General features: G+C 36.9%; 2 protein-coding genes and 1 long non-coding RNA gene across 4 annotated transcripts in view; 1 reads left to right on the forward strand and 2 right to left on the reverse strand.

Moving 5' to 3' along the window:
* Window positions 1-22,957, forward strand: part of LOC145239668 (protein transport protein Sec31A-like) — a 33,071-nt gene that overhangs the window by 4,875 nt on the left and 5,239 nt on the right. For both annotated transcript variants that reach the window (XM_080103046.1, XM_080103047.1), the window contains exons 10-22: window positions 5,086-5,229; window positions 5,321-5,395; window positions 6,701-6,781; window positions 7,075-7,207; window positions 16,077-16,255; window positions 16,875-17,001; window positions 17,486-17,640; window positions 17,950-18,126; window positions 18,877-19,027; window positions 19,655-19,740; window positions 20,336-20,420; window positions 21,374-21,480; window positions 21,916-22,137. In XM_080103046.1, coding sequence (XP_079959172.1) covers window positions 5,086-5,229; window positions 5,321-5,395; window positions 6,701-6,781; window positions 7,075-7,207; window positions 16,077-16,255; window positions 16,875-17,001; window positions 17,486-17,640; window positions 17,950-18,126; window positions 18,877-19,027; window positions 19,655-19,740; window positions 20,336-20,420; window positions 21,374-21,480; window positions 21,916-22,137 — 1,722 coding nt within the window. The remainder of the gene's footprint in view (window positions 1-5,085; window positions 5,230-5,320; window positions 5,396-6,700; window positions 6,782-7,074; window positions 7,208-16,076; window positions 16,256-16,874; window positions 17,002-17,485; window positions 17,641-17,949; window positions 18,127-18,876; window positions 19,028-19,654; window positions 19,741-20,335; window positions 20,421-21,373; window positions 21,481-21,915; window positions 22,138-22,957) is intronic.
* On the reverse strand, window positions 2,522-3,905 carry LOC145239671 (uncharacterized). Its single transcript, XR_013862357.1, has 2 exons — window positions 3,226-3,905; window positions 2,522-2,835 (listed from the first exon to the last, which is right to left on the reverse strand). It is a non-coding gene; the product is annotated as an uncharacterized LOC145239671 (long non-coding RNA).
* LOC145239669 (uncharacterized) lies at window positions 7,978-12,461 on the reverse strand. Its single transcript, XM_080103048.1, has 9 exons — window positions 12,049-12,461; window positions 11,802-11,969; window positions 10,747-11,432; window positions 10,183-10,530; window positions 9,637-9,853; window positions 9,058-9,217; window positions 8,905-8,972; window positions 8,562-8,688; window positions 7,978-8,495 (listed from the first exon to the last, which is right to left on the reverse strand). The coding sequence occupies exons 1-9, from the start codon at window positions 12,397-12,399 to the stop codon at window positions 8,242-8,244; spliced, it is 2,379 nt and encodes a 792-aa protein (XP_079959174.1). The 5' UTR covers window positions 12,400-12,461; the 3' UTR covers window positions 7,978-8,241.

Consider the following 22,957-nt stretch of genomic DNA (forward strand, 5'->3'; position numbering starts at 1 on the left):
AAACTTTTTCAAATTTACACACATTATAGATATTGGTCTAAAGATGGTCCATGCGAATTTTGACCTTATTTGATCCCTTGGTTCACCCACAGCCCCCTAAAATGTGAAATTTTTAACGTGGATTTGTTCCCACGTTTTGGTCAACAAAGAATGGTTCAAACTTTTTCAAATTTACGCACATTATAGATATATATTGGTCTAAAGATGGTCCATGTGAATTTTGACCCCGTTTGATCTCTCTGTTCACCCACAGCCCCCCAAAACGTGACATTTTTAACGTGGATTTGTTCCCACGTTTTGGTCAACAAAGAATGGTTTAAACTTTTTCAAATTTACACACATTATAGATATTGGTCTAAAGATGGTCCATGTGAATTTTGACCCCATTTGATCCCTTGGTTCACCCACAGCCCCCCAAAACGTGAAATTTTTAAAATGGCTATACTTGCTAAAGCAAATGATTCTGGAGTTTCTTACTTTTTTGATTGGTACATTGCAGCGTATTTTAATGTATTTTGTAACTTGAAGTTGTATATATCCATTTTCACCCATTTACCCCCAAATATTTTTTTGTTTGTTATCACGTTAATGAGGTCAGAAATACAAGACTTAACCTGTTGAAATTTTAAACAGCTGTGTATAAGGTTCTCCTTATTGGCTGTTAAAAATTTCTGTGCAATCGGCTCAGTAATAGTAAAAATATGTTTTTATATGTTGTCTTTTGTCAAATTTGTTCTCGCTCAGTGCACAGCTGATGCAATGCGAGTGATTGACGATAGTGGCGCATGGAAAAAATGCCTCTGCTTCACGCATGAACGCAGTCGTCACTTGACCATTTTCTTACTTTTTTGGAATTAAGATGTTACGATTTTAGTGATATTGCACTGTTAACGTTAACGCTGCGGGGTCACGGCAGGGCCAGGCGATGTGTATGACGTCATGACTGTATTTGCCTGTTGCTCAGTGCACAGCTGACGCAATGGGAGTGATTGATGATAGTGGCGCATGGAAAAAATGCCTCTGCTTCACGCATGAACACGGTCGTCACTTGACCATTTTTTCACTGGTTGAAATAAAGATGTTACGATGTTAGTTATATTGCGCTGTAAACGTTAATGTAGGTCAACTTATTCGTGTTTCGAAACGCAGAGCGACAACGCAGCACGATTTGTGACACCTGTGTAAAGTGACTTCTCAAACTGAAAGCGTTAATAAAACTGTTTCAGAACAGGTTTTGGACATAAAAAGCCCAGCTAAGCAATCGTATTGTTGGTATGTAGAAACTTAACGGCGCCAGGGAACGGTATGTGCGGATTAAATATCATACTTCAACAAACAAAGGGCTGTGACTGTTACAAAACAAAAGTTTATAAATATTTATTTAATACGACAAATGTCATCTGTGCAATTCAAATTCTTACCTAGCATATGCATGCGCCATTCATCCTGTTACGAATTCAAAATATGTGTGTGTGGGGACCCATTGGTTTTTGCTAGCAAAAAAATTATGTTATAACAGGCCACAAAAGTATTGGTACTATACTAAATGTATCCATCAAATATATATCCCTTACAATTATAATGAATGGTGCGTAAATATGTCAAAGTTTCTGTAAAATTGAATATATAGGAAAACCACTATTCCAATTTAACAATAACCCTGTTTACATGCGTCGTCTGCAAACGGATCGGATTAAGCCTCAAGCCGGCTTGAGATTTGATCCATTGCAGCGTCCTATTTACATGCGCATGGCGCAAGGCTCGATCCGTTTCACCTTGTGCGGTGAACTTACCCCAAAAATAGTAATTTATTTTGCTTTGTTGAGTAAAAGGGCGTTGTTTGAAGTAAATCGCAGCCATATGGCAATTATGCACCTTTGTTTACAATAAGACAAGAAATGCTTCACTGTTTAGATCATTTTGTCAGAAAAAATTCAAGCTGTTAGTCCAGAAAGAAGTCTTTATCTTTTCTAAATTGTAATTGAGGTTTCAGAAGTTGCTGGGTTTTCCTGTAGTCATAAAGTTTAATTCTGGGTAGTTCACTGTGAATCTGTTTTAAGCAAGTGAAGCATAATGTCATTAAACAAGGTTGGGAAAATAGCCATTACATTATGTTTGAGACTGTTAACCAACTAAACATTTCCTGCAGAAGACATTGTAGGTGTCAGTAAAGTTAGGTTTGTTGGTATTTCTGACTGCTTTTAAAATCACCACTAATATTACTTGAAAATTGTATAAAAACAAAACATGTATCAACCCAAGTCACAAAAAGGTAAAGCAAAGTTGCAACAACACTGTATAAAATACTATTTATTCAGGTACATTTTTGGTTTCATTCATTCAGCAAGTAAAACATGTATTTTTAGTTGCAAATCTTTTGACACTATCAAGAGGATGATGGTAATGCTATGTCATAATGTACAACAGACCTTAAAGATGTACTTAATTTCTTTAAATTCTTAATATCCTTGCTTCTATGTTGGATGAAGTCTGTCATGAATTTTACTCTTTACACATTTGACAAAGACATATATATCTGAACCTACACCAATGAGTACTGGTCAAAAAGCGGAAGGACACAACAACGTGAATACATTTAAAGCACCATGGTGCCTAATTAAAATACAGACACCACATCAGTTATCATTTTATCAAGTCTGTTTTGTGTGTTTGGTGTTCTATTGTGTGAATACTGGTATATTTTTCATTTAGTTGCTGTATCTTTCCACAATTATCTTTACATGAACTCCACCATTGCCTTTCTGCTTGTGTCTTGTTCACTTTCGTTCCCAAATAAATCCGAAAATGTATCATGTTCTTGTGTTGATGTTTGTCCTACAAAAAATAACATTTGGTTGTGAATACAATACATAGTAATGGGTGGTGCCTTAGTATCATTATAAAATAGTCACATGTTATTATGTAGGTGTTAGTCCCACAAAATAAAACTTAACATGTGTTTGTTAATACATTTAACAGTATATAGCATTGGGTGGTGCCTTAGTATCATTACAAAACAGCCACATGTTTTTTATGTAGGTGTTAGTCTTACAAAATAAAACATAACATGTGAATGTGGAATGCAGGTAAAACCAACAATACATGCTATTGGGCGCTGCCTTACAAAATAGCCACACAATTTTGTCACACTGTATCACATTTACATCTGCTTTGTGGTGTTGTGTGGTGAAATAGTTATGACATGCAACTACTGTTCATACTCACTTGCATTGCAAATCAATCCTAATATAGTTTGTTAATTTCATCAAAAATGTCCACTTATTTGGATGCTGCTGTTGCATTTCTGCAAAACTGGGTTTAAATAATTTTACACTTAACAGAAACATGTTTCCTGTATAGCAAAACCAGCATTGAGGTAAAACATTTAGTAAACCTTGTAACTATTTTTCTTGAAAGATGTATATTTTGGAACAAGACTACATTTACATGTCATACTCTACCATTTGTTAGGCATTTATATGTCATGTATATAATATAATACTTCCAGAGACTTTGCAGAGGGGTTTCTACATCTGCTAACATCAATTGCCACTACCATATATTAAGTACAAAACTGAAGCTGAACAAATTAACATTTTTCTAGTTGGTCAACCTTCCAGCAATGGGCCTGACGACTATACTTTCCGTTGCACATTTCGCCTGATCGACAATTTACATCCTAAGTCTATTTCTACAAAATATTCTCTGATGCAAAGCAAATAAACTGGCAAATAACCTATTTTTACCCTCCAACTAACCTGACAACACAGCAAACACGCCTTAACAAGAAGACGGATTAAGCATGAAACGGATCAAACCACCTAGTCGGGGCGGATTGAGCGTGAAGCGGATTCAATCCGTTTCAGCGGCAAAAACGAGAGAAGCGGATTGACGAAACGGATTCGAATCCGCGTCCATGTAAACAGGGTTAATGATTGTGCCCTTTTTTTACTGTTACAAAATCGCATATGCACATGTGTGGGGACCCATTAGATTATGCTTGCAGAAACAATTATGGTATAAAGCGCCAGGAAAAAGATCGGGACCCAATGAAATGTAGGTGCCAAATATATATCCATTATAAATATATTAAGTGGTGTATGTGATACATCGTTAAATATGATGTAGTATATATAAACTGGCAATATATAGGAAAACCACTATTCTAGTTGTTATCTATTGAAATGGATTATCTACAACTTTGCATGTGTGGGGGCCCATGAGTTTTTGCTTGCAGAAACAACCAAGGTTATTAAAGACGATGGCTAATATGGGACCCAATACAAAATAAGCATAGGAAATATATTTATGTTTTAAAATAGATCATAGTGTATGTGCAAGGGCAATATGTGCTAAGCCACCCTTCTAGTTTTACACTTGTTTGATAATAATAGTTGTATGTTGTGGTACAGTGTAACATCCATCCATTTTTCAACGAAATAGGTTTGAACTTTTGTTTTGTCTTTGTCTGATGAATTAGGGCAGTGGTCGGCAACCGCCGATCCGTGGCCTGGTACCGGTCCGCGAGGATTTCGTTACCGGGCCGTATAATTTTTCAGGTTTAATGCTATAAAACACTTTGCGCATATATCCCGGGGATAATAAACTAATTTAAGCGTTTTTATTGCCAAATATTTGTAGTTTCTTGAATACCGGTCCGCGATAAAATTTTAGTTTCAAAAACGGGCCGCAGTGCAAAAAAGGTTGCCGACCCCTGAATTAGGGGACACAACCATTTGCAACAAATATATATGTATTGTATTTTGCCTTCTACCCAAATGAAAACTAATTTGGGACATGCTATATGTATATTTTTGTACCCATTTAGGTATTAAAGGTAACAACACATCAATGTTGTTGGTTTTTACAAATTAGTTTTTCTAATTGAAGAATTTTTGAAAATTCCATTTGTTTGAAAATTAAAAAAAATATTACATAGCGAAAAAATATCCTGGGGTGAAACTGAATACTTAGGAACACTATACACGGACTTGAAAAGTAGTTTAATCACAAACACCACTACCTTGGCAGTAATGTTTGTGATTAAGGAAACTGAATAATTTTGAAACTTTAATTGTTCTCCAGGTGGTTACAGAAATAGATTTACTTGAACAGTCCAAGGAGCTGCGAGGGGCTCTTTCTGATAACGCACAGTGTTCAGCTTTTTGTCAGAAACGTCTTACTGGGGCAAAGACTGAATTCGACGAAAACATTTGGAGCTTTTTGAAGGTTTGTTTTTCCACAGAAGTGCTTTTTTCTGCTATATTTTTGTTATCATATTTTTTGGATAAAATATGTGTAATGTTTTTCTTGTGTGTAGGTGAACTTTGACCCTGAACCACGGCAACAATATCTTCAACTTTTGGGATACAATCCCACTGAATTAAAAGCAAAAGTAAGTCATTACTTTTGTTTTATTATGGTTCCCCTTTCCTGAAGGGGACCTGTCTTTTTTCCAAATGTATTTGTTCATTTTTTGTACCAATCACTTGGGTTGTTTTCATTTTTGGTAACGAAAACTTCTAAATTATTAAGTTTGTACATATTAAAGATTTTATTAGAAGTTGTGCACTGTAATGTTTTTGTGGAACAACAAGGATGGTCTACATGTCACCATGCTAAAGCAGTCTATTTTTGACCATAGAAAAATATTGGTGCCCACTGGCCACTGCTCAATGGCTCTCTATTTTGATTAAATTCTCAAAGAAATTAGGTATATTGTTTGATTTTTTTTTAATCTTTGTACTTAAACATGCTAATAATGTAAAAAGCATGGGAAATAGGGTTCAATGCTTTAGTTGATTTTGACAAAGTTTCAGTATTACTTATTTGTCTTTACAAACCTAAAAATAATTGCACTCCAAACATGTATAAGCGCAGGACTCCGTTTATTTCTGCTGGCAGCAACCTTTAAAAAATTAGGTAACAAAAATAGTTGTGCAATAATTGTACTGTTTTTACAGCTGGGTTATAGATAGGGAAAGTTTTTGCAACTTTTGCAACTTTTTTTACAGCTTCCGGCAGCTTCCTAAATACAGAATTTATGTAGTATGATGTTATAAGCTGTTTGTAGGAATTTTATGTTGCAACTTTTTGCAATTTTTTTCTATTTTTCGTGCAACTTTTATCAAGTATTGCGCAAAATGTAAAGGAGTGATTTAAAAAACATGCTATAAAACTATTTTTAGTATGGTTCTATTCTCTTTAAATGGCATAACAAAGAGCTATGTGATGGATTAGCTGCATCTCAATGTTATCTATGACGCAACAGTTGGCTTGCAAGCTAGCAGTTCAACAACCCCAGTCAAGCATAAAGTTTTATATAAAAGTGCATTCGTTATTTTGCAAGTAAGAAGCGATAACCGTGATATCTGTTAAGATGACAGTCTAAGGCAGGGATTGTCCAACCTGCGGCCCGCTAGTCATTTTAACTTGTGCATAAATGCAACTTTTTACTGCAACTTTTGTTGAAATTAAGTGCAACTTTCTCACGTTTTTAGTGCAACAAAAACTTGCCCTAGTTATAAATAAATAGTAAAGTTGAGAGCTTTTGTGACTGTTTTGAAAACAAAGCCAAACAAAAAAGCAACAAAACTTGTAACCAATCTTTGTTTTAAATGCAATGTTTGTGTTAATGTTTGTAAAAAATTTCAAGGAGTCAGTGTTTCTAATCTTTATCTTAACTTGCATTATATGTTAGTTCAACTCTGCAATATCAAGCAAGTCACCATCTAATGGCGATCTTTCATCTCAAATGAATGATGTGTCTCTAAACAACAGCGTAAGTTGAAGTTCATCACTTTCTTCTCAAAAACTTTAATGTTGTTTACCCTTACACTAATTTTTCTTTAAACATATCTTGATACTGATGAATCCTTTAGACACATAGTCCATTTAGCTACATAGAGACCTTAAAATCCAATTGCATTTCTTTTTGGGGGAAATTGTATGGTTAAATGCATAATCCGGATAATTGCATAACAAACTGTGGCAAATAGTTATGTGATAAACCAAATTTCTCTCTATTGTTAGTTTGGGGTTTGAATGAAACTGATCAAAATTTTCGCAAAACAGAGCAGCAACAGTACAACAGGTGATGACAGTGCGTCCAATGGTTTGGATGTGTTTGAACAAATTGCAGCGGCCAAAGAAAAGTCCCCACCTCAGGCTGTGGTTAAACCAATGCAAATCCCTGTTGCTGAAGGCGGTAAGTTGTTTTTTTGCCAATAAATGAAATAACAGATACTTTCTTGGTTTAAAAGCCCCTACACAACTACCTTGCCATTAGTAATTGGGTTTTTTTCTACTGTAGTACAAATGATGACAAAAGTGCAAGTGGTGGTGTTTGTTACTTATAAAACTTGAACAATCCAACCAAAATCTAGGTGTGTTTGCTTTGACCTATTTCTTTGCTTATGTATGTTTAAGTGTGAAAAAAAACCATTTCAGCTGCAGCTCACAGCTTTGCAGCTAAACGTGATGCAATGGGCAGACGGCTTTCTACCCTGGGCAAAATTGGTGAAGGTAGTGGGATTGTTAGATAATTTTGCATGAGCAGCAATTTTTTGTAGACGTTTCCATCCTTCGAAGCGTAATTTTTTAACAACAGCTTCCTAAATTTGTAGTTGCTGCACTTTTTTAGGGACTAATTTAGTTCAGTTTTAGGTCTGGTATTTTTCCACTGCTGTATTAATAACATAGGCAATTAGTAAAAGTAAAGAAATGTTGGATTTATTTTTCTTGTTTGGATAATAAGCCATTCTGATTTTGCTATTTTCTCAAATTGCATTTCCCCTAAAAGTGTGTATAATTTTGGTCTTTGACTTGTTGAATTTGGTTGTGTTGGTTTTATAATTCTTGACCTTGTGCTGCAAATGGCCAAAATTGGCAGTTACCTATATAAAAAAATCTTTTAATTCTTTAGTGGCCAATTCCACTTTTATATTACTAAACCTCTAAAAGCTTAAGCATACCAGAGCAAATACATGATTGTATTGAGTTTAAATGCAGCATAATCCAACAAATATCATGTATAGGGTACACACTAAAGTAAGAAGTAAAATTGGCAATAAAAAATAATAATAAAGTACATTTACATGTAAACACCAGGTTTTATAACCACACAAAACTGGAAGACCAATACACTTCTCATCATTAAGAAGTGCTATTTTGCATTTGCAACATAAAAAATGCAAGCATCACTGCAAATAATTTTGTTAACTTAAGAATGATATTCTCTGGTCAAACATTTTCTATAACTGTCCTTTTTGTCCCCGTAAACTCCAAACTGTCCCAATTTTGGACTTTCTGTTTCCTTAGCAACACTGTTAGCATGTCAGGAAGCACAGTGTAGCTCAGCCCAGAGACAAAATAACGCAGCCTGGAAATGTAAAGTTCAGCTGGAATGATGTCTTGTGATGAGTTGTTGTTATTTGAATTGCTGGTATTTGGGTTTGAAACTTCATCACTATTAATCTTGAGGCGAAAATTTATTCCTGTAACAGTAGATTTTTTTTTACTTTAAGTACAGACCACCTAATGCATTTTTTTAATTTGCATACCATTTGTGGTCACTTTGATCTTGTTGCTTGGTATTAAATGTGCTCCACTGTAGGAAATTGTTATCTTAACAAACTTGTCAGTTTGAGTCCAGTGAAAGGATGTAATTTTCTGCTTAGTCGGTTTTTCCTAAAACAAAATGGCACACATTAAAGTACAACTAAACTTGTACAATCTTCAAGTTTGTAGAGCTCTTCTGGCAAATGTAAATTAATTCCGACGTTTCAACGTCCTATACAGGTCGTCTTCATCAGGGTAAATAACACCGAATGTGATTCTCTACCAACTTGATACTATGCCTGACAGCAATAGCTTACATATTGTACAATCTTCAGTTCAACCCACCTCTTTGGCACCACCATGTGGCAAGGTTGTAGCTCTCTTTAAAACACTCTCATCAAATTCTTGGCTTCCTATAAAAGGCAGTTATGTAATTTGGAACATTTTGATATAGGCTGGAAACCATTTGATAGAGTTTTTTTATGCACAGCTTTTTACCTGTGCTGATTTCATCTTGACTGTTTGCTCTTTTCATTTTCACTTTTCTTCTGCCCCTTGTGCGCACCAATCGATCGAGACTAAGTCGGTTTGAATTTCCCCACACAGGACTATCTTCATCTTCTGTTTGAGTTTCTGATGGGACTCCAGAAGATGTGGTCTAGTGAATAATATGCAACAATGTACATGCCACTAATTTTTGAGTTCCAGCGGTAAATCAATCCAAAATATGTAAATTTTATCTCTTGTCTTTGTTTCAAATAATTTGACTAAAACATTTCTGCTTGACCATTGGTACATGATTCACAGTTAAGATTCTAGTAAACATACGATACACGTAAAGTGGACAAAGATTAAAAGGTCAGGTGTTAAATTGGTACAGGGGTTTTATCTACCTGTGTTCACTGTTATTTGCACTGTTCTATTGCTTTTTACTGGTTTTATTGTCTGCTTGGGTTAAATATTTTATTTGAGAATGGCATACCGATTGTCCAAACTTTTATTTTTTGCATATATGTTGGGTTGTCTGTTGGTTGACCACATTTACATTTTGCAAGGAAAAATACAAAAAGCACTTACTTGTGTTTCAGTAGTGGAGCACCTGGGCTCAAATTGAATAGACACATCTCGGTACTTTTTGTGTGGAGTTTGTGTGCTGGCAACTTGACCTGTGTTAAAGGTTTGTGTGGAAGCAGACAGAATTTCAATGTTGGCTGTTTGTGTGGCTTGCTCAAGGAGAAGAGCTGGTATTTCCCATGCGTGGGTTTGGGTCTCGCATTCTTTCGTGTTGGCTTGTCTGCAAACATTACTTCATTAGGACTCATGGAATGGCAAAAACAGTTTTAACACAGTTTAAAACAGTAAAGTAAATGTTACGTTGTACACTGTAAACAGCGAGTGTTTTGCCACAGTTTTCTAATTAAAACTGCAAAAACAGTTTCAACACACTGTACAACAAGCAGTTACCAAAAGTTCCACTTTCTTTTGCGTTAATTTTTTTTGGTTTTGAATTTGCAAACTAATTTATGTTCGGTACAATGAGATGTATACATTTTGTTCAAAAATGCCAAATACTGCAACATTACATTCAAGGAACAAGTTTTGATCAAAAAAAAATATTCCTACTTTCTTTCAGTGCTTTTTGTTCTCATCACTCTTTGTCTGAAAAACGATGACAATCCTTTGGTTTTGCTGTTTCTTCGATTGAGTTCATCTAAGTCCACTCGAAAAACAACTTCAGGATTTTTCTCTCTTTGTTGTTCCACTTTATGGTTTTCCACTGTCCTTTCATTTTCCGACATGTTGCCAATATCTAAATATTGTGGTTGCTTTTCATCTTCAAGTGCCGCTGGTGAACTGTGTTGCCAACGTAGAAGCTTGTGCACTTTTGTCTTTGACTTTAGGGATTTTGTTTTGGCCTCATTTGGTTCTTTGCCAGGAGTCACTTGCTGGGTGTTGACTATCTTGCCATCTCTGCATAAAACACAAAATTAATATTAGCATTTTCTTTAAACTTAAATGATTTAAATAAATAAAATGTTATTGCGAGGCATTAACTAGAAATTAAAATACCTTATCCGGCATTTGGATGTCTCATTTTTGTTTGGTCTGTTTTGACATATATATACTTAGTTGCATTAGTGTATGGTATATAATGCTAAAAATGACAATCAACACAACAACATTTACCTTTGGATTGTGTCAAGAGCACCATTGCTTTGCGTTGGTCGCTTGGTTTGCCAATTTGGTCTTCTATCGCTTTGTTTTAGTTTCATAAGGCGTGAAGAAATATTGCTTGAACCAGATGACACATTAAGTTCACCCCCTCTACGAAGAGTCTGTATTACTGGCTGTTGCACTGCACTGTCAGTATTTTCACTTTTTGGTACACTTTGGGATTTAGTTACTGAATACTTCGGAGAAACCTCGTTCCATGTTGCAGCCTTTGGTTGTGGTGTTGTAGGGCTCTTGGCCACTGTTGCGGTCTTCTCAGTTTCTTTGTCTTCTGTATCTTTTTGCATAAAACTAGGCAGTTGTTTTGAACGATGATTTTTTGACATTTGTGCGATTTCATCTGCTGTGAATTCCTTTACAGGTAACTCTTTTGGCCGAATCGACTTTACCTCTGTCTCAGTTTTTTTGTTGCTCTTTTGCTGTGTTTTAGTTTTATGATTATTTGTGGGTTCTTTTTCTACTTTCTGTGTTGCAGGCTCAGTGGATTTCACTGTGGTATCTGTGTTATGTTTTGAACCATTGCCCAAAGTTTTTGTTTTCTTTTCGCTTTTAGGTTTTCTTGGTTTTTCCAGTTTTGGGGGAATGTCCAATTCTGATTTTTTATTTTCTGGTTTCTTCTCAACTGGCTGTTTTTCTGATTTCTATAAAATATTTTTTGATTTGGTAAATAACTTTTGTGCTAACTTTTTGCAAACAAAAATATGTTAGCTTTAGACCAGTGGTTTCCAACCTTTGTCTACGAATTCCACCCTTTACAAATCAAAACATTTTCAATCCTCCCCAAAAGACTACTAGTAGATGCTAAACCATACAAAGATCATTCAAAATTGTGTCTTTTATCAACTTCACAGGTTATATTCCCAACACTGAAGTGTCTATTTACCAACAACATGTAAAAGTTAAAATAAATTTCTCCCCTTAAGTTTGAAAAACCCTCCTTTGGGAGGAATTACTCCCCACTTGGGAACCACTGGTTTAGACTATAAACATTTTCCTTTTTTAAAACATACCAGAGTAGTACTTTTATGCTGTTCAGTTTCTGGAGTTGCCCTCTTTGTTTTTCCATGTTCTTTGTGTTTTTTTGGATCCTTTGCAGTTTTAGAATTTGTGACAGTGTGGCCATTGCTTTTCACATGCTTGTCTGGTTTTTCTTCAACCGTTTCAGACTTGGCACGCACCTTGAAAAATATGATCAATAAAATATTCACAGACCTAATGCATGATGCATGGACTTAATTTAATTACACAACAAATCACCTTTCTGTGTTCTTTTTTTGGACTCGTCTTGGGTTTTGGCTCCGATTCAGGTGGCATATTTCTGCTATTCACCCGAGGGTCCAACGTAGCTGACTTCTGTTGTACAGTTCTCCCTTTTTCAGTTTTTTTATGTGCTGGAATATCATCAAAGCTGGAATGGCTTCTTGATTTTCGCTTGTCGCCGTGGCGATGACTTCTTCTTCTCTCATGATCACGGGAACGTTTTTCAACATCCCTTTTAATCCTTTTCCTTTCATCAAGAAGCAGATGGTAAACTGCTTCGTTGTGACATCTTCGCAGCAAATCATCGATTTCATGAAGTTTGTCTTCTCTGTGTTTTTGCGATGACATTATTTATCAGTACACCAGTACTTTTAACATTCAACCCATTTTACCTGTTCCTGCGCTAGACAACAAACTGTTCATAGTTACTAATTGATCTTATTTGGTCATTTTGGATGCTTCTTGGAACACTATTTAAGGATCTGTTTGTAAGTTTAATGATGAAAACAACGGCACAAATAGGCGTAAAAAACGACATGCTTTTATTGTCCAAACCTTTCGTCAAATGCTCATGGCCTCATGCCATCATCAGAAGCTATTTCTGTGTTAGACTGACAAACTATGCATAAAATAGGTTTGGAAAAAAAACTTTTTTCAACAATGAAAAAACAGCAGCTATCAAAACCAGCAATGAAGGCAATTTTAGCTATGTCACAAACACACAACCTAGTATCACTGTCAAAAAACGCTGGGCAAACTTACACTACAGTGCTGATCGAATTAAACCGTCAGCACCTCAGCACCTTTTATTGATATTGATGCGACGCAACGTCGAGTTTGTTTTGCACCAATCAATAAGCTGCTTAGCTGAAATGCCGTTTCCTAATTAAATCCTGCAAGGGTCAGGAGAGATGACAAGTCTGCGGCTCCAATCTTCCTGATTGCAACGTGCTGAGGCCGTAACGCTGGCCTCGGGAGAACTCACGCTGAAAGGACGATTTTGTTGACGTTTTCGACTTTCATTCTCGCTTAATTCCATATAGAACGCTAAGTGCACTTGAATACAGGCGCATTTATTGGATGCTGCGGTTTAAGCATCTAGACACGTTGAGAGGCTAAATTGTCTAAACAGAGCGGGTTTTGAGGTTGGCGTACTGAACGGACTGACAAAAATTAAGTCCATCTCTTTCGCTCTTGTCTAACTTTTCTGGTTCTGCTTCTACACTTATTTGTTTCACCCGCCACCCAAAATTGTTTACTAGTGCGATTATTATTGGCATTCAAGATTTTTTTATAATGAGCATTTAATGCTAAACTGTATACCGGCCAACTGTTGTTACTACATACAGCTAACACGACCCATTGCACATTGCCTGTTTCCTCATTCCGAAGGTTAAATAGCCCACGCAGCTGCTGCCTTACAAAAATGATAATCTCCATGTAAATCCTTCGCTATGCGCAATTGCTGTCCCCGGTTCACTACTGCTATTTAGCTGAATCCAATAACATCGAACGAAAGCGATAAGGCTCAACACAGCTGGTGTGATATAAGCGTAGCGCACATTCCTTATCTCAGTTATGGCGCTGGGCTTTGCCTCCCTATTTCTATGAAACTCTGTCCAAAGCCTTGAGTCTGATAGCGAAGAGGTACCGGTTTCAAGTACAGTCTTTTTTCACTACCGCCTCGCACTCGTACCTTCACGCTATAATGCACCGTTGATGATCCTTGTTTTGCCTTAAAACTGTGGCCTTTGTAGTACTACGAATCTTTTTTTCCCTTAGCTAGTGCACGCACCATGGCCTTGTTAGCGCTTGGCACCTTGATTTTTTTCCTATATAGGTATAACTGGCTGCTTCGGGTCTGCCGCACTTACGCTATATCTAGCCTAACCTTAGCCTTGCACTGTGGATCGATTCCACTAAAAGGTTTTGTTTCCCTCGATGTGATTAGATGTATTGTGCATGTCGCAAGCCTGTTTTACATCATCGCCATTACAGCTTGACACAAGTTACCGTAGAAATTTTAAAGTATGTTAGGAGTAGTTGTGTTATACGTAACTGAGAATGGAAATATTTTCCAAGCAACTGAACCAGTAACTCAATTTACATGAAATATATATATTTTGACACCTACGGTTCCTACAAAACCACAGGATAAAACATAAAAAAGATAAAATATACCTGATATAAAAACCTGACTGTATAGTGTTTCTGTTTCTTTAATGCGAAATTAGCTACCCGAATTCTGCAACTGTATGCTTCTAACTGTCACACGTCTCTGTTGTGTGATTTGGTCTAACCAAACATACTGACAAAGCAACCATATATTCCCACCAGTATTTCTTCCCACACTGTATAATGGGGCCCAACAAACCGCAATCTAACCATACTGTCGTGATGTAAACCGCATCAACCCTTGTCTAGTTGTCGATTCGTGGTTTTATCTTTTCTGTCAACGAAACGCACAGCACTGTCATATGAGCGCACCTTCGCCACAGTTCTGCCCCTGAATTGCTTTCCGTCTTGCCCGCGAACATTTTGTTCAGGCAAAACCGTTGACCTGTGACAGGCTCGGCTCCCCACGCCCACGGGGTTTTGGTATTGGAGGGTTGTCTTGACGACGTATTCGGTTCTCTTGAAATATTTTTGACTGGGCGTGGTAGTGGAAACTAAATAACACTTTTAAGCGGCCATATGGTGATAAAATTGGTTTGTAACCATGTCAAAACTTACTGTTTTTAGTAAAGTTGGTTGCGTTTTCAAACACTTAAGTAAACCCTGATTTACAACTAAATAAACAAAACCTATAATTTCAAAACAAAATCTGGCTGTAAAATTAGGTAGACTGCACTATTATCTACCATGCTTTTCGATGGTGCAATAATAGGTACTTCTCTCTTTCAAATTACTACGGATCTACGCTTCAATGATACCGTATGACGATGGAGGACAATTTTCCCATCTTTTCCTTTTTTGTGGTCAGAAAATTTCCGCCCCTTGTCGCGAACGCAGCTTTCCGCCCATATGCATTTCAGGATCGCCTTTCAATACTAGCTGCTGGTGACGTTGGTTATTTTGAACACTGACGTAAGTTTCCGTCAATTTCTCTTCATAGCCTTGGGAAACACGCCCTTTTGTAACAAAACCGTGTTCATTTGGACATTTCAGGATTAAATTCAGAATTGTAGGTCGACCCGAGTTTTTAGTGTCGGGTTCGGGCTTGGTTTAAATTAAACGGGCTTGATTTGAGCCTGGCGTCACACTAACCATATTTATGTTGTAATTTTACCATGGTAAATTTAACGTTCGCTTTATTTCAACAAGATTTCGGGCCGGGTTATTGGGCTTGTAGTTTCGAGTTTACGCCCCAATTGTAGACCCGCCTTCAACTCAGGCTCAATATGGCTTTAGGTTGGATTTAATATTGGAAACTGAATAAAATTGTTCTTTGTAGGCTTGTGTGCTTGTCTAATTCAAATTAGTTGACGCTCAATTATTGCCAATCCGATAAAAAGCGGTAAACGTTCAAAGAAGTTTTCGATTGATTTTGTTTTAAAATTACTTTTGCGTGTGAATCCAAACCTGCAATCAGGTTTCCTTCAAGTTTGGACTTTGTTTGTTTGGCCTTGCTTCATAATTAGAATCCAAAAACCTGGTGTTTCGTCGACGTTTTTTCATGGGCAGTAGTAACACTAAACGCGTAATCGGTATAGCCTTCGATGTTCTCCGTTGATCGTGTTCCTTTATGCATTGTCAAAGACCTAAAATCTCGGGCATTGAACGCTAAAATCTGTGTAGTTAAACAAGCAATTTAAAGTGACGATTTTTAAATGTGATTAAATAACATTTAAAATTAAAAGGAGTGCAAATGTTGGACTGTAATTAACCAATGATTGACGATTTGCATTAGCATAATTGTTTTGCCCTTGTTACAACTTATTTTATTTAAACAAGAATAAAAATGAGCATTTTTATATTCTGCGTAATGAAATATGCCAGGTAAGCACACCGTATTTCTTTTGCAGACTTGGACAGTATGATCAGCCAAGCTCTGCTAATCGGAGATTACGAAGCCGCCGTGGATCTCTGTCTCCATGGCGACCGAATGGCTGATGCAATCGTTATTGCAATTGCTGGTGGAGAGCAACTACTTGAGAAAACACAGAGAAAATACTTCGCCTCTTCTGAGTCCAAAATTACAAGAGTAAGTCATTGTTGTGTTTTTTGTGTAATATTACTCATTTATACAAAACCTTAACTGAGAACAAAATTGCATGTAAGTAAGGGAAATCTACCAACACTGTAGCTGAGTGCAGCCCCGCATTTAGCTGAAATTTCGTTAGGTGGCCAAAAATCACTAACACGAAAACATCTCTGAAATGTTGAATAATAGGGTTGGGTATAATATTATTATTCAAAATAGAATAAAACTAACTTTGATTCTTAGTTTCTAACCTACAATTGTCAAAAACTTACTTTCTAACCCACCCAAATTAGCTTTTTGCACCATTTAGCGAAATCTAAATGTTGGTCTGCTGTGACGGGTGGTCTTACTAAGATTTGACATGTTGAATGCGAAAGTTTGTAACTGAGGAAATTCGTAAAAGAATTATTCGTAGCTCTCCTTTGCTAAACTTTAGAGCTGTTGACTCGTACATAAAACAGCTTGTTCAAGAGTGGTCAAAGTTTTCAACAGGAATTTATCAGTTATTTTTGCCTCGATATCTTTTTTATGCAACAAACTCTTCTGTCAAGCTGTCGACACAACACTGTGTATAATACCACCTTATATCATGTGCAAACGTGATGTGCTTCCATTTCAGCTTCTATCTGCTGTGGTGACGAAAGATTGGCAAGATGTGGTCAAGTCGTGCGAGCTTGAGAACTGGAAGGAGGCTTTAGCATCACTTCTCACTTATGCAAGTCCAGACGAACTTGTTACATTGTGTGGTAAGTTTCCTACCAACTCCTATGCACTTCTTTCACCACGTACGATAATTAGCTTTGACAGGATTCGAAATCTGAACCTACAGGTTTGTAACCTACAACTTGAAATGTGTTGTCAAATGTGCAGATATGTACACAATCATTTGTGCACGCTTTAAGATATATTGTGAACGTCTCAAAAGCTTTGCTTTAAGTGTTTGCGTTATCATTGTATTAAAACAAGACTATAGAATCACATTTTTTTTCATTATTGCTCAAGCAAGTTTTTTTTTTATTAAAGTTTGTAACTTAGTGCTAATTGGGACAAGCAACTAGATTTTGAAAACCCTTAACTGTTCTTTAATCCCAATTGCAGAACTTACTTAAACGTTATGTACATCTAAAACAAATTTTTACTGCCAAAACAACGCTTTTTTTAACAATTACCCTAAAATAGTTCGATCAGATAAATACAGACAGAAAAAAAATTGTTTCTAATTTTTTTTAGACGAGCTCGGAGAGCGGCTAGAGGGCAGTGCTGAGTACAGGTCGCATGCTTGTCTATGTTACATTTGTTCTGGTAACATTGAACGCTTGGTTCGATGCTGGGATTCTGTTCGACCCCAAAATGGAGCAAGTGACGGAGATTGCAAAGCTATACAAGTAAGATTGGTTGCGCAAAAATTGCCGGTTGTACCCAAGTTGATTATATTTGTTAAACATTGAGACCTTCGTCATGTTTATGCTTAATATACCTACTGAATTGCACCCATCAAACTAATGCAAATCGCTCCAACATATCATGTAAAACCGGAAGCCATTTATAAGAAAAAAGACAAAAACAGTTGTAGAGCGATAGGAATTGTAAATTTAAGTTAATTACGTCGACTAGTAAGCATTAGGTATTTGACCATCAAGGATAACCACAGCATGTTACCAGTACTAGCAATATCGTTGTGTTTTTTCCTGCAGGATCTAATTGAGAAGATCATGATTTTATTCCGCGTGGTGGAGCTGCAGAGTCAGGGTCGTTCGTCGGCTAGTTTTGGTGAAGCATCAGCTGACAAGCTTGCCGAATATGCATCTTTACTTGCAGCGCAAGGCCAACTTGCCCCTGCCATGGAAATCCTTCCACGATCGTCGAACAAGGTATGACTGAAAGCGGCTTATAGGGCAAACCTGTTTGTCAATACATTTTATTTGGAAATATAAAATATGCTGGATTTATTAAAACAATAAAAGTATAAAGAGTTTCCACCAATGGTTTGTGCTTGGAATGATTAGGCTCTAAAAAAGTTTCATGTTTTTTGAAATCTAAAATGCAAATACAGAAACTTTCTAAAAAAGGCCACTGCAGTATGTCTGTCTAAAATGAAATATTTAGCGATTTAAACGTTCGGACGCCTACTTTCATGTTGCATCATCCGTTTAATACAAACTAAACACTCTAATAACTCAATATCATCAAATTTAGATTTTATTATGTTTTTGGTTCCGTTTTTATGGTGACACTGCAGAAAATATGGAAATTCACCAATTTCGCTTTCTCGATGAGTAACTTCATGTTATTAAGCAAAGAAGTCTAAACAAAATGATTTTCAAACATTTTCCATTTTCTTAAAGCGATTGGTTTTCTTGCATTCTATGTGTATGCACCATTTCAAAATTTTGGTTTTTAGCCTTTTATCGCTTATATAAACCAGTATTGCTCTTCCTCCTTAAGAAGGCGTCTTGTATGGGACGTCGAAACGTCGATTATATAATAAAAACTGCTGGAAGAGCAATACTCGTTTATACAGTATGCCTGACGGCAATAGCTGATTCATTTTCTCTTTATTTTTGGCTTTGAAACGTCCATGTCCAAATTTTGTTAAAGAACCTGGTAATTGCTTTACGTAGGAGGTGATCCAGATCCTGCAAGATCGTCTCTTCCACGCTCAAGGTGATTCGGTTGCAGGTCTTCAGCCTCCTCCGTTCCCCTTCTCACGTGACGGGATAAGGATCGGACAAAGACCGGAAGTCCAGGTGCTTCCCCAGAGGCGTGGCAGAGGTGTGTCACTGTTCCTACAAAGTGTATTTTTTAGGCTGGTGTTTTATTTCGCTTCTTAAAAGTTCTTGTAACAGAATTACGCTTGGCCTGTTATGATTTACAAAGTATACCTGATTTTTTTGGATTGAGAGTCTGGAAACCTAAAAGACGTGCATGAGACAATAATGAAGAAATGCGCTAGATTTTATCAATGCGGTTGAAGCATTCGCACAAAAACGTATAGTCACTCATGTTTTTCAAAACCTAGTTATAAGTACGCACAACAGTATGATGTAATATTGCGCTATAGGGTCATGTCGTGGCACCACGTGTGTTCAGTCATAGCAAAAAGTTGGCTTTTTGGCTGTTGCGTCGTGTTTCGGGTGCTACTGCGTTGCTTGAAACCGAGTTTCGTTTTTGTAAGGTTTTTCTTGTTAAAAAAAGGTCCAAAACTAGTGAGAAAAATGTCAAAGGTTTTCTCGACCTCGGAAAACGCCAAGAAGTTCTTTGCCACGTTGCATTGCATGTTTTCCAAAAAACAACTGACGCTTAACCTGTGTTGTTGTATCTGTAACTTGTTTACCCTCAAAAAAATTTATGCACAGCTCTTATAACTTAATTGCAAATTGTATTTTTTACTATTTCCAGGAATGTACAACCAGCAACCACAAAACGTTTACTCCCAAAGCCCGGCTTCAATGAACACAAATACTCCACTGTCTCAAACTTACACGGTTAGTTTCATAAAAAAAAACTCTTGTCTGTATACTTATGTGTATTTGATAACCGTTTGTCAACGTACGACAATTTTAAGGGTTTTTTTCCATAAAATTTCTGATAGTTACTTCCAAGGCTGTTACAGTTACACAACGAACCCAGCCCGTTAACTTATTCCAAACTTAGCTATATAAGGATGAAGTGCGTTTTGCAGTATCTGCCATCGACCCTAATTCTCTTTTAAAAACTGATGAACATAATTAAAGCAACAGAATTTTACACAAAAATGTTCATTTCAAAACACTTAAACATATTATTAGTCGATTTTTCGTAAACAGTATACGTTAACAGTTTATTGTTATGTAATTGTTCATCATGCAGTAGGCATTTTCTAACCGGTTATAGTTTCCATAATCGTATCGGAAACGGTTGATCGGGATGAATCGATAACAGGAAAGTATAAAAAAGGATTGTGGGTGCGATTCGATACTCAACACTTTAATGCCGTGGTGTTTCCAACTTTCCATACTTATGTAACACCAGATAATGATAAGCAAAGGTTTGAACTGAATAGTGAATTCCACAAGTGTATTTATACTGTTGTATTTATAGCCGCAACCGGTAAGATCGCAGTCACAAGCATCACCCAATCCGTACGCGTCGACTCAGCCGTTTCAACAAAGACAAACTTACGGCGGTAAGATACAGAGAAGTGTTAAATTACACAAGCCCTTGACTATTTCTCTTTGTTTGCCTAATACCGGATTTGATGATAGCACATACTGACAAGTTTCTCAAGCACACCAATCCAGAATGCATTAAGAAATCGTTCCTGCTCCAATTTAGCCTTATGGTATAGCAGACTTTTTTTTCCGATTAGGGTTTTACGTATAACATAGACTTTTGCAAACAAAGGTAAAGGGGTATTGCTTACACATTGATTTCATAAAAAAGATCGTTAAATCTTCATGAAAAATTTTTTTGCACAGGCAAGGTTTTGGTTTGGCAAAGCAGAATATTTTATTAGCGTCATCATGCCCAAACCAATAACATCTTAAATATTATTAAAATATTATTCCGGCTGCACAAACTATTACAACGATATTGCCATTAAGCAAAACTCACTTTGTGAGCTTTGTGAATTTTTATTTTCTCTTAGATTTTTTTATGACGGATGCTACAAAACTGTTGGGGAAATAATAAATAGCGTTTTCAATTTTAATTTCTTTTGCAAAGGAAGTCTCTTTTCATAGAAACTGGTTAAACAACAGGCTGTGCATGCGCGTAAAAGTCTATAAAATCGTTTTAAAGCACACAATTCGCCTTAGCAATCTATTTCATGCTTAAACAGCTAGAAGCCGTTTTGATGGAAATAGGCTGTACACAATAGTGCAGGGATACACAACTTTAATGGGGATGTTGGTTTAATTTTGTATGCTTACCAGTCTTACAGTGTCAGTGCCCGTATTATGAATTAGTTCGAACGCAATTTTGTGCTATAAAGCACGGTATCTGTTTGTTTACCATTGAAAAACCGAAGAGCCCCCTATCCGACCCGCGGCGACCCCTATATTGTGCCCCACTGCATAAGGGAAACACGTCCATCAATTCTTGTCTTCACAACTTGATCTCTCATTAAAAATTCACCAGGTTCTCCGCAACTTACCGCCCCAACAAGCTTGTACAATCCCCAGTCGGTTGCCGCCTCACCAGTTGCTCCCGCCGCAGCTCCGAACCCGAACCCCATGATGATGCCTGTAAGTATGCACAATCTGTATGTAGCTTTTAGGCGGCACGCTATGTAGGCTAGAGTGTTGTTCAAATGTATTTGTGTACAAATCCTATACGGGTGTGCTTGAATAAAGTAAAAATGGGGTAACATCGTTATTATGTACCTTTTGTTCATTTCGTTATCAAGCTTTTAAGTTTAAAACACGACAGAACCTTTAAAAACGTTTAAAGTCAAATACAGTGAACCTGGGTTAAATTAGATTCGGCTTATTATGGATTTTCGCCTAATCCGGACATTTGTTTAGTCCAAGCTGGTACGAATTTACTTAGGTTCACCGTATTGCGGCTAACTTCAAAACCTTTTTCTTTTTTTCAAATTAGACCTCAGTCATAAACTATTGTAGCATTTACAACCTCAAGTAGTAAACCATTAAAACTACAACCTAATAACAATCCACCAGGTACAACCTCAGCAGCCTATATCATCGGCCTACCAGCCCTACACACCTGTAGTGTCCAACGGTCCCGGTCCAATGCAACCCCAAGCCCCCGTGCAGAACCCACCTGCGTCGATGGCGGGCCCTCCCCCAAGTGGCGGTGACAGTTCGATAACCAGAAAATCTTCTTCGGGATGGAACGATCCACCTGCACTCGACCCAAACAGGATTCCACGTAAAAAGAAGGTGCACTGTCACTGAGTTTCAACATTTTTTAGTGAATTGTTGAAACAACTTTAACCTAACAACTTTTTGATTTAATAGACATTTTTGGCTGGACTGAGTAGTTTGCCTTATAACGCAGTTTTTGTGATTGGTTTAAACGTGCTTCGGTATTGATCAGTGATTCTCAAACTGTGTGGCGCGGTTTTTAACAGTGCTTCGAAAAATTCGCTGTTTCAAAAGTGCGAACATTCTCTGGTGTGTTGGGGCTTGAGGACAAAATGCCATTGTAGATGACAACATTTCAAGGCTCATATTTTTGTTATTGGTCATAAAAAGCAGAATTACCGACCACAACAAAGTTGCTAATTTTACCTGCAAAGTTTGCCTCGGCAAAGAAAATTTTATTTCTTAATGCGCCGCATGCTTAAAGTTTGAGAACCGCTGGTCTTAAAAGTTAAATGTTTGGCAATTTACGTCCGACTCATTAAATTAGCTTGGTTTCTCTCTTTCTCCAGGTTGCCTCACTTGGTTGCACCAGCCATTGTCACAAATAGATGATAACGTTAAAAAGGTCACATTACAACGTCACACGTACCATTTCTGGTTCTTTGTGTAACAGCTGACACATTGCACTCAATTGAAATATATTTGTCCAATTTTTAATGTTGAAACTAAACTTACCACTGGTTCAATAGGGTAACTAAAAAGCAAAGAACGTAGTTAGTGGAGTAACTTTGTTCAGTTTTTAAACATATATTTTGAACAACTGAGAATGAAAAACATTTTTTATGTAACAGAATCAGTCAATGAATTTACATATTTCACCCAGCTCACATCTTTA

Source organism: Phallusia mammillata, chromosome 7 (genome assembly GCF_965637545.1).
Source record: "Phallusia mammillata chromosome 7, kaPhaMamm4.hap1.1, whole genome shotgun sequence".
Lineage (NCBI taxonomy): Eukaryota > Metazoa > Chordata > Ascidiacea > Phlebobranchia > Ascidiidae > Phallusia > Phallusia mammillata.